Source organism: Morone saxatilis, unplaced genomic scaffold (assembly GCF_004916995.1).
Source record: "Morone saxatilis isolate NCDOM2014 unplaced genomic scaffold, NCSU_SB_2.0 Contig14, whole genome shotgun sequence".
Lineage (NCBI taxonomy): Eukaryota > Metazoa > Chordata > Actinopteri > Moronidae > Morone > Morone saxatilis.
In genome coordinates, this window is record NW_023339696.1 from 20,695,113 (window position 1) to 20,706,850 (window position 11,738).

The 11,738-nt window shown below is 43.9% G+C and overlaps 1 protein-coding gene across 1 annotated transcript in view; it reads left to right on the forward strand.

Annotated features, from left to right (window-relative positions):
- Nucleotides 1–5,720: 5,720 nt before the first annotated feature.
- LOC118322976 (forkhead box protein K2-like) overlaps nucleotides 5,721–11,738 on the forward strand; it is a gene marked incomplete in the record, with an annotated part of 13,953 nt that continues 7,935 nt past the window's right edge. The window contains 1 exon segment of the mRNA XM_035654865.1: nucleotides 5,721–6,732. Coding sequence (XP_035510758.1) covers nucleotides 6,440–6,732 — 293 coding nt within the window.

Here is an 11,738-nt window from a genome sequence, read left to right on the forward strand (position 1 = left end):
CGAGCTCAGTGGCGGCTGATTAGGAAATATATGTGCATAAATCTGTCACACAGGTTACAGACAATGGGGTTGATGTGTCACAGTAATGACATGAAAGGTGCAAAACGAGTCAGCCCTGCACAGGAATGAAGATGGACTGTGGGGCTTTCAGCCTCTGCTAATTAGCAGCTCAACCTGTTGTTGCAGTTGGATACCAGTCTTGCCACTAAGTCTTGTGCTTAGAAAGAAATGTGAGGTGTGTTGTGAGTGAAAAACAATGCTCCAGAAGACACAGCAGCACTTTTCTGGACAGACTCGCCGTCACTCCTCTCAGACCGTCACACATCATCCGCCTGTCCGTGTCGCCCAGCCCAGCCATGGAGCAAGGAAGGGGCACCATCTGCTTCCTGTCGCTGGCTGTGATTATGGACGTTGCCGGCCTCATCCTCTTCTTTGTCGGGATCTTCGCACCTTTGAGCTTCTGGGACTTTTTCGTGCTGTCCGGGCCTCTGCTGATCTTCCTCAGCCTGATCTTCTGGATATTTTGGTACTTGGGGAACCTCAGTTTGTCCGAGGAAGAGCTCAACCTGAACAAACAGGACATACTCTGACCACAGCATGAGCGCAGCTGGACTGAGTCAAAGCCACTGGCCCGGCTGCTGGACTCCTTCACATCAGCAACGTGACATGAGGGGGAAACCGGGGGGTCAGGTTGAGGCAGAAGCTTCATCAGAAACCTGCGCCTCTCTGTGAACCCCTTGAGGTTTTGCCTCAGTGAAGGATATGTGATAACTCCAAATCCAGTCAGGACCAGGTACACATTTGACTAATCTCAGGAGATATAAAAACTCTATTCCACCCTTTGGCTTCTGGGAAAACAACTTGACATGTTGTTTATGGACAGCAGTGATTCCTGGACTTTATTGGAGTGGAAAGTGTATTTCTCAGCACTTTTATTGGAGGAAGCTTTTAAACACCATGATGATACTGTCCGCCTTATTTATCTCATTATCACCTATGTACAGTGTGAGTTGATATTTATATTTCAACATGTCCTTGCACATTCATGTAAGCTGAAAAAACTTTTGAAGTGATCAACTAAACATGCTTTAAAGTGACCTGTTGTTGTGTTCTTTGTAAGGCTGCTGCTCTGTAAAAAAAACTAGCCAAACAGGCACTGTAGGTTTTTGCTCTGGGCTATTTTAGTAAGATCCACCCAGTGCAGAGCCCAACAGAAAGAATAAACATGACGGTGTGCACGGAGATAGGAAACGTGTTCCTTCACGAAGCAATAAAGCTCCAGCGCCCGATTACACGTGCCACAGGGTTTTGCCAATTAGTAGTTTTCCCTTTAAAACAAACCAAAGGCTGTGTGAACCGCGCTTCCGCTTGTCCACCAGGGCGAGGGGGATGAAACCAATACTCCTCCTTCAAGCCCAATTCTTCCCAGCCTTAATCAGCACTCAAGGCACCATTAGCTCCCTCAGACATGGAGAGTGTTATTAATGTGTCCATTTGGTTCCTGCCCCTGAGAGAGGAAATGGAGGAGAGGCGTAATGGGGCTCTCTCGCTCTGCAAAGAGATGGAAACCCTGCTGCTCGGCCCCTCCTCCCCCCCACAGGACGCCGCCTTCTCTGTTGTGCTGAAATCCCCAAGTTGTCTTGATGGTATATGTCATTAGAATCTTAATCACAGCTATACCCATCAATGTATAATGGAGTTTCCCCTGAGAGGAGCGGATTGTAAGAGGAGAGCAGTCAAGTGTATACATCCTGGTTAGTTGTAGCTCAAATCAAATAACACAGCATGACGCAGCATATACTCTGCTCAAGGTAACGGCGAGCAGATACTGGGTTGTGAATCTCAATCATGTGGTTGGAGAGACCTTTGACTAATAGTTGTTTCCCATTAGCTGTGCCACAGTGGTTGCTACTCTTCCTGCACTGTAGTAAAACACAAGTACACAGAAAGTAAAAGAAACACACACGTATATCTTTCAAATGTCTTTAAAAAGGTTTTTAAAGTCCCCCTCCACTTAAAATGATGTTTGTGTTCTTGTTCCTACAGCTGAATGTTTGATCTTCACTGTGCAGAATGATGTTTGCGCAGAGTTTGACACTAGAAGGATGTTTTCACATTCATGTGCTGAAAGTGGAAAGTTTCTCTGTGCTCCATTAAAGGGCGGGGTCTACAAACATGATTTGTGACATCACAAATAGTCAGGAAGTCATCCTGGTCCAGTATGCAACTTATACAGTGTGATCCACCAGAGCGCACACACTGAGATGTCTTGTGTCCAGCAGATAAACTTTAAATTTAAATATTCATAGTTTCTGGAATTTGTAATGAGGTTAAAAGAGTAGATGATTTTTCAGGATTTTAATGTGAACATTATACCAATCTTTGTGGAAAAAAACCCATATTAGACACACATTATTGTTCCAAGCAGACTCTCTGTGTAATCTGTATTTATATTAACATGTCTGGAGGAGATCTTTAATATTTCAGATGAGTGGTTTCATTAAATAATCTGGATATGAGTTATTACCTGAAATTTGTGATCAATATAATGTATATGAATGTATTCTTAGATGAATATCGGGTCCAATATGTGGCTCATGATATAATCTACAAATGCTGTTATTAATAACCAGATGAATGCGGCTTTTGGCAGGCGATGAGGGGATGATGGCATGTTCATTACTCTGCTCTGTGTGTGAACACTACTTCAGCCTAAAAGCTTAAAATGGCTGGTGGTGAGTTCATGATGTCATCTGTGAAGGGCTGTGATGGTGCATGTCTCCCTCCAGTGGTGGAAGTTTAGAGGTTAATGTGACTGATTGTTAAGCCCTTCAGCTGTTCCTGACTTTAAGATGGGAAAATGAAATAAAACCATATAATCAGAATGACTGCTGGACAATATTTGCTTCTGTTAGACTTTGACTGCAGTTATTAGTTATTAGTGAGTCTGACTCTTCAGGAACTCGGATCTGCCCACAGTAAGATTCAGATTCATCTTTATTCAGAAGTACACAATGGTGCAGGAAGTGTTCTGTTTCATTTATATTTATAACAATAATACACTTTAATATAATTCATAAGGGCTTTATTGGCGTGGGAAACAGATGTTTACATTTCCAAAGCAAGTGTAAAATATATTATATACAGATTTGTAATAAAATCTATATTAATAATAACTTAAAATAATTTAGAGAAAAATGAAAAGCAGACTTATATTTATGTATACAGTTAGAAAGTACCTTCCATGGCTGGAACCAGGATTAAAAACATTCCAGGAGGAAATAAGGTAGAATAAAGTCAGAAATAAAATCACACAGAAGTGAGGTAAAAACAATAAACCAACAATAAAACAGAAAAACATATCGCAAAACTAACGACACTGGGGCAAACAGTTTTAAACAATTAAAAGATACTACATTGCAGCGGATCAGTCGCTCCACCGAGAAGGTGATCGGCTGCAATCGGCCATGCCTCCTGGACCTGTACCCCTCCAGGACCCTGAGGACCCTGAGGACCCTGAGGACCCCTCCCACCCCGGACACAAAGGCCGGGACCCCCACTGACACTGGCTAAACCCAGCCTGTGTATATGCTTTACATTAATGCACTTGTGTTGGTGGTTTTATCTTGCACATTGCACAGATATATATGTCACACTGCTAACTTGCAGACTTCCTGGTCGATTTGTTTTTTGCACACTTCTGCACAGCTCTTTACTCTTTTATTTAAAGTATGCGGCCATTGTGTACATATTCTCTCACTCTTTATATTTGTATAAAGTGGCTCCTTTTTATTGTATGTACCAAGGTAAATTCCTCGTCTGTGAAAACTTACTTGGCAATAAACCTGATTCTGATTCTGATTAAGAAGTGATTTAAAAGATGTCAGTGATTTAGCAAACCTTAGACCGAGTCGGACATCGTATGTTATGGTTTCTTTATATGAATTATATTGAATTTGAATTTCTCCTAGGGGGGATCAAAAAAAGAAACATCTTATTTTATCTTATATGGTTTGTAAAAATGTTCAGCTGAAGTAACGACAGCTGTCAGATAATGACATTAAAGTCTCCCTCTGACATGTAGAGTAGAACTATTAAAGACATTAAAACAAAGGATTCGAGTAACGTACAAGCACCTCAAATATGTACTTGAGTAAATGTACTTCGTTACATTCCAACATTTTAATAACATTGACAGTTTAGGACAAAGATTATATTATCTGGGCGCCTGGTTACGCCAGGGGGGTTCGAATCCGACCTGCGGCCCTTTGCTGTGTGTCATGCCCTCTCTCTGCCCCCCTTTCTGTCCATCTTCAGCTGTCACTATAATAAAGGCAATAAAAGCCCCAAAAAATACCTTTAAAAAAAAAGATGATATTATCTGACAGGATTATTCAGACACCTTTACACCACACACAAGTCTTCCTGTTTTACTATAAAGACCAGAAATTGGTGCGCACATGACAGAAGAGACGTTGATTTTAATGGTATGGACAAAAAATATAAATTTTAGCTCAATGCAATGTTCAGCTTTATGGTTGTAACAAAGAATCCATTTAAATGTTTAAATGATTAATCTGCCTGTTTCCTACTTTTTACTCTTGTGATTGTAAAAAAATGTATTTTTTTTAAAAAGAGCCTGTATGAAGTCCCTATAGAGCCACACTGGTGTGTTCAAAGGTCTCATTTTATGTGACAAAAATAACACACATTTAATTGTACAGTTATTACAAACAGATAATTTATCACATTTTAGAAGCTAGAAATAAAGACGTAAACATTGTTGCCTTCATTAACAGCTGTTCATTGCAGCTCTGTAAAGATTTCCCAACCTTAGAGCCTCAGTGACTAATATAAGTCGTATAAAGAGCCAAAGCACATCACATTCAACCTTTTGTATGTTTTATTATTTCCACAAAGAGGAACGGACATATTCAGTATTGTGAGTAATCTCACTGATTTTCTCTATTTCGACCATTTTTATGTCTTCACAAATTTAAAACTGTTTCCAGAGCAGTGTTTCTGGGCATTGCTAGTAATAATATTACAGTAATAACATTACTTTTCCCAGTAACTAGTAGTGTAACTAATACATTTCAGTAATAACATTACAGTTACCCCCCGTATCTGGATTCATTTTTTAATTGTGGAGGAAACTATATCCCATTAGTTTGATTTTAACAAACAAAACTGGATTTTAAAGTTTGAATTTTGAGGAGAAAAAGACACAATTACCAATTTTGGTGAAGCGTAGCAGAAAAGTAATATAACTAGTAGTGTAACTAACTACTGTTGGCACAATATTACTTTAATAAATTTTTTTTGTAATAAGATCATTATTCTGATGTTGATTCTACCTCCGTGCTGCATTCAATGACAAACAGTTAACGCCTGATCATTAGTTTTTACACCCTGTCAGAGGTGTTACTGTCTGCTAGGGCCCACACACACACACACACACACACACACACACAGTCCCTCAGTGTTTACAAACAAGTGGCCTACAGATGGCAGGGTCACTCACCACCCCCACCCCCCCTCATGATAACAAGGCCTGCAGACAGCCCTGCTGGAGGTGCAGGACCACAACCTGCAGCTCCAGCAGGGCAACGTGAAGCCTGTCTGCCTGTCTGTCTGTCTGTCTGTCTGCCTGTCTGCCTGTCCTGATCACTTCCCAGATATCCGACCTCATCATTACAGAGTAGCGGGGATGGTGCAAAGGGGGCAACGCGCCAAAACCAGGCATGGATTCCGTAGTGGAGGTGGAGGGGGAGGAGCACCGTGCACCGTGAGACCGACAGGAGCCCGGATCCCTGCAGAACGATCACAAACACGTGGTTGTTTCTCGGTTTTAAATGTTAGAAACAGCCGGTGGTGTGGATGCACGCGCTCACAGGTTGATCGATCACCCTTTCCGCTGTGGTGATTACTGAGAGTGACTGCACGTGTACACCCGGTCGCTCCCTTCCTCTTTCCTGTGTGGGGTTTAAATAAAAAAAAAAAAACTTAAAAAAGGACAAAAACGTGCACTCCGCTTTTTACGTCTCACCCAGCAGCATATGCGCGTATCGCTACACGCCAACCGACCGTGAACGCGTCCTGGGATTACTTCTCGCCCCTGATTGGTCGCGGCCGCCGAGCTGCATCCGCGTCCTGCGTTGTGATAGGCGGAGCGCGCTGTCAGTCCGCTGAAACCCGCCTCCCGCTGTGTGTGGTTGGATCCCTCCGCTCCCCTTTCTCTCGGCGGTGGGTCGGAGCCGCTGTCCCTGGCCTCGCATGTTCCCCTCTAAAACCTCTCTTCAACCCGATGCCCCTCTCCTACATTCTGCTCCATTCTCGGCCACACTCGGGCGTCTGAACACCGGTGTTTTTATTTAACCCCCCCCCCAAAATTCTCGGCGTTTAGACGACTTTAACCCCCCCCCACCCTCCACTGAACATGGCCGTGGTGAGCGGATCGTCTGGGCCGGTTGCCCGGCTCGAGGGCCGCGAATTCGAATACATGATGAAGAAGCGCTCGGTGACCATCGGCCGGAACTCGTCGCAGGGCTCCGTGGACGTGAGCATGGGCCACTCGAGCTTCATCTCGCGGCGGCACCTGGAGATCTTCACCGCCAGCGACGACGGCACCGGCAGCGGGGACTTCTACCTGCGGTGTCTCGGTAAAAACGGGGTGTTTGTAGACGGAGTGTTCCTCCGACGGGGCGCCCCTCCTCTGCAGCTACCGCGAATGTAAGTCTCCCCCCCTCCTGTCTCTCTCTTTATCTCCCCCCTGTCTCCCTCTGTGAACATGTGGGTGCTGCTTGGAGCCCAGCTGGAGGGGACAAACACCGGGGTTATGTCGGCCAGCAGGGTCGAGATGGGACCACGTGTTTTAGCATGTTAGCAAGAACTCCGCATCTAAGGGGGGGTGGTGCGGGGGGGTTATTGTTGATACTGACTGGTGGTAGTTTTTCTGTCACGTGGATGCTCGTTTGTGTGTGAGTTGTGCGTCTCGTGGTACTGTAAACATCGTGCCTTGTTGTCATGCAGGCACGTTAGCATGCTAGCCTCGCCGTGGTTGTGAATGGAGCTCCTCTCGACCCCTAAACGTAAACAAACCAGCCCGTCCCCGCCCTGCCGGTTCACCCAGCACAGAGCCTGCAGGGACCTCTGGCCTCCATTCAAGTGAGCCGAAGTCGTCCTAGCTGGTGTATTTCACCAGTGTTGTGCCAACATTGCCCATTAAAACCAGCATTTGAGCTTTATAGTTAATTTTAGGCTTAAATGAGTAGTTTATATCAGGAGTTTGGTTTAGCTCTCAGTGGAGTTTGTGAGTCTTGTGCAGGTTGCAGCATGCACTGTAGGATTGGAGATAATGTGCTGCTGTCTCAACAAACATTTATCTCTAGAACTATCTAACCCTGATCTGTGCTGTTACTCATGGGTTGTAAAACCTGGTGTGTGTGTGTGTGCTCAGGTAAACAACATGTGCTGCTTGGTTTTGGGTGTGAGCTATGCTTTTACTGCCTAATGCAGATAAAAATAAACAATAAGTTGGGTTCTAGCAGGATGTGGTTGTGCTGAGAGGATAATCTCATCAACAGAAAAGTAATCGCCAACCATTTTGATAACCGGGTAACCAGACTTCTTTGGGTTTTGGTTGGGAAACGATCTGAAACAGCTGAAACAATTCTATTAATCACTTAACTGAGAAGTTAATCTGCAACAGTTTGGCTAATCATTTCATCGTTCACGTCATTTATCAAACAAAAAAGTGAAACATTTGCAGCTTCCAGCTCCTCAAATGTGAAGACTCTCTACTTTTCTACTCATTGTCTCTCATTGCACATTGAATACCTTCAAGATTTGGACAAAACAACCAATTTGAAGATGTCAGTGTGGCCGGTGGGAACATGTAACTTACAGTTCTCAGATTAATCTACAGTGAAAATAATGGTTGGCTCCAGGGAGCCGGAACGAGACCGCGGGTCCAGAATAAAACAATCCAGGCTGTTTACATTTGAACCAGGCAGATTTATTTGGGGATTTTAGCAAGCCAAAAAAAGCTGCAGTTTATTCACTAAAGTGACTTGTAATGTAGACAAACCTACCAGCCTCTGCCAGCACTAGCCAGGCTTCCCACACTGCTCTCAGCTATTGTGCAATCCCTCAATGTGAAACCACTTTTTTTATACCGCACAAAGAAAGAGCTTGTTTTGACTTGAAGCAATTTCTGCACCACTAAACTGTTGTTGTTGTTTTTTTTTTTTCACAAAAATGTTTCCAGCAGCTGAACGTGTTTGTGTTATGGAGGTTGTTGGTTGAAATCATTTCTCCTCTCTCGTCACATTATGAATACAACAGTGTGTTTGCTGATGTAGGCCCAACGAGGAACAAGGAAGCAGCAGCAGTGCTTTCAGGTTACCTTATTGATCCGGCCGGTGGGCAATAAAGAGCTTTTAATTACTGCGCGTACGTCCAGAAGTAAGACAGCACCTAACTAGGAGCTCACGTGCTTTACTGTAATCTGCGAGCTGGAGGACGACCATTGCTGTCTGCAGCCAAAGAGTGACAGCATGAGAGAACTCGCAGAGCTGTGGCCCAGGGGACGGTCGGTTGTATTCCAGAGATTCCTCTTTGGTGATGTAAACAGACCCAACAGAAAGGAACAGCCTTCCCTCCCCCTTTCTCCCCCCCCCAACACCTCCCTGTCCTCTCCCACAACCGCAAATTCTCTCCAAGTCGGTGCTCTTCCTGTCTCGCTGTCTTCTTTTGTTTACATTCTTTTTTTGTTTCAGGCCGGGCGGGTGGGGGTGAAAATCAAGTGAAAGTTTTCAGCTGAACAAGCTCTGTTTGTTGCCGTCCTCGCAGCTTAGCAGCATAGCAACTGTGCGTTTTGTTTTTGGAGCTCGGGCCTCATTGTTCATACAGGAGCAAAATAGGGCTGATTTAAAAACGGGCTGCGATGAATGCGCGCTTTGAGGGGGGGGGCACTCGACAACGTGGACACAGTTTTCCATACAGAGCCCCACTCAGACAATTAACGATGTCTAATGGTGAATTAAAAGTGAGGCGTTAATGAAGCAGTTAGCTGTGGTGTGTTTACTCACTGTTTGGATCAGATGTTTCCTCTGAATCATGAAGCTTTTCTGACTGTCTTACTATTCAAGTCTCGGATGTGAAGTTTTCTATCATTGTGGATTGACTCTCTGGTTCTGAGCCGGTAACATGTAATTAAAGTGAAACAGCCAGTAGATGATTGGATAATGAAAATGCTGGTCAGTTGCACTTGTAATGGTAGTGGGGGATGTTAAGAGGTTTGACCCTCCTCCCAAAAATATACAAACATTTCGGCCTTGCACACACCAACTGAAATCTAATCTATTTAATCTCCAGTCAGTTCTTCCATCTGGTTTATTTATTATTTGACCCGTAGTTGCTGTCCTGTTCTGCAAACACGCTCATTTAGATTCTGATGAGACTGTTTGTGTTACAGACATAAGACGAGTGCTGCAACCAATGATTGTTTCTTTATATTTATTATTCTGTTTATCATTTTCTTGTTTAATCGATTAGTTGTTTGGTTGTTGTTGTTTCCCAATGTCCTGAAAAGTCTTCCATATCCAGTTTACTGTCACACCATCAAAAAACCGTCAAATATTCCCATGTGAGCAGCTGAAATAAGAGAAAATGACCTGAATCTTTATCAGAATTCAGCACTCATATGTTAGTGTTTTATAGCAGAGACTGACTACCTCCTGTGGGGAGACAGGCCAGCAACGCTAATATGGACTTTTATAAAAATAAAACGTCAACCTTTAGAGAAAAAGCAGACACCATTTTATACAACAAAGGCCATATAACTGAGTGGAGATTGAGGCCATCGTTTACTGACTAAAAGACACTGAGCTGATCTGGGTGGCCCCACCTCTGCTAAACGACATCCTTGGGGAAACCATGGAATATACATGGTGAGTGTTGAAGGGGAGGGGGTGCTGTCGTTGTTAAAAGTCCCTTAATGTGCAGAAATGTAGTCCCACATGCACAGTCTACACCTATAATATAGTGTATAGAGTCCTTCCTCTCTCGCTGACAGCCGAGCTCGATTGTGTTGTGACTAACATAAAGAGGTGCTCACTGACAGCCTGCTGAAGTACAGGGAAGAGCAGAAAGGAACAGGACTGTTTTTGATATTTTATTATTTCTGGATATATTTAGATACCGTTGTCCCCACTCTGTCAGTTACACACAGCCGCCAGATATTGAGAAAGGCTCTGATGTTATTTAAGGATCTACCACAACTTTGTCAGCTCCACAGAGAAGTCTCTATCCGTCCTGAAAGGGAGCTTGGAGGGCACATGCATAATGAAAGCGTCTACCCCTCAGCAGTCTGGCTCCAGGAAGTGTTTCAGGCTCGTCCTGTGAGTGGCAAAGCTAATTTGAGATGTAGGTGTCGGGGAAACGGTTCTCTCAGCAGATGCCAGCTCTGCGAGGGCCTGGCGAGAAACTGCACTGCCTTGCACTCTTTAACTAAATGAAAACCAATGTGTGCCGGCTCCGTCTCCAGGGTGTCAGGCAGCCTGATCCTGATGGTGATTTAGAAGAGTTCCTTCTATTCAGTGGCATTTCCCTCGACAGTTTCCTTTCATCCTTTGTACACGAACGTCTCCAGTAGACCAAAGATGAGCCTGTTTTTATCAAATCCAAATTGTAATTACAAGGAATCCACCTTAAAACATCCTCACTTTCTGTTGGCAACATCCTTGCATTCCTGAGTCCATTTTGTTGTTGTAGTTTTTTTTAAACTCCACTTCATATAAAATGGAGAAACGATGATGGGCCCATTTCAGCCATTTAAAAACATCAGTGGTTCAACATCATGTTTTTATGTCCGTTGAGTGTGTAACAATGCAGAGCTGTTGTATTAGACTGTACAGAGGTTCATGTATGTCACCTGTATAATTCCCACAGACTGTATAATTTAAAAATGGACAGTTTCTTTTAGGGCTGTACTATTAATCGCAATGTGGCCAAGTGCCATATCCAAAACGCCAGACGCTGCGATTGTTGATGAGGGTAAGACGTGTTTACTGTTTGGATGCTCAGACATACAGATCTCATTCTCCAGACAAGAAAATACTTGTCACATTATTGCAATTTTAATTGTGATTGCAAATCTGATCATTCCTGTAAATCTGTATCATATCACGATTGCAGTCCAAATAATTGCAATATGCTTTTTCTTTTTAACCATATCGTGCAGCCCCAGTCGAAATAACCGTGAAGCTCTGTGTGGTCAGCTCTGGCCGTTGCAATCTTGGCAGCCCCGACTCCGCCAGCTCTTTTTGGGGAGGGGTTGTCGGCTGCTGCTGAGTAATTCGAGTAATTTGGCGTTCGCCTTTTGAACAAATCTCGTTTGAATGAATGAGAGCTAACACGTAATTCAAGGTAATTAAAACGCCGCCCTCGTACCCTAGTCTTACACTGCACTGTAGAACTGACGGGGTTTGGCTCTGTTGTGGTGCCTCCGCTGCCTCACTGAGGCCCCCTTTTCCAACACATTAGTTCTGGTTCTTGAACCGGTTTCATCTGAGATTCTTGAACATTGGTGCTGTCTAGCAAACTAGCCCGCGTCACCAACAGAAGGCGCTGTACAATGCAACCTGTAGAATATGACGATGCGATTTGTTGGTTCCAGCAGAGAACCAACTTTTTTATTTTCCGAACCAATTTATTTCTGGTAGAAATGCCTGGAA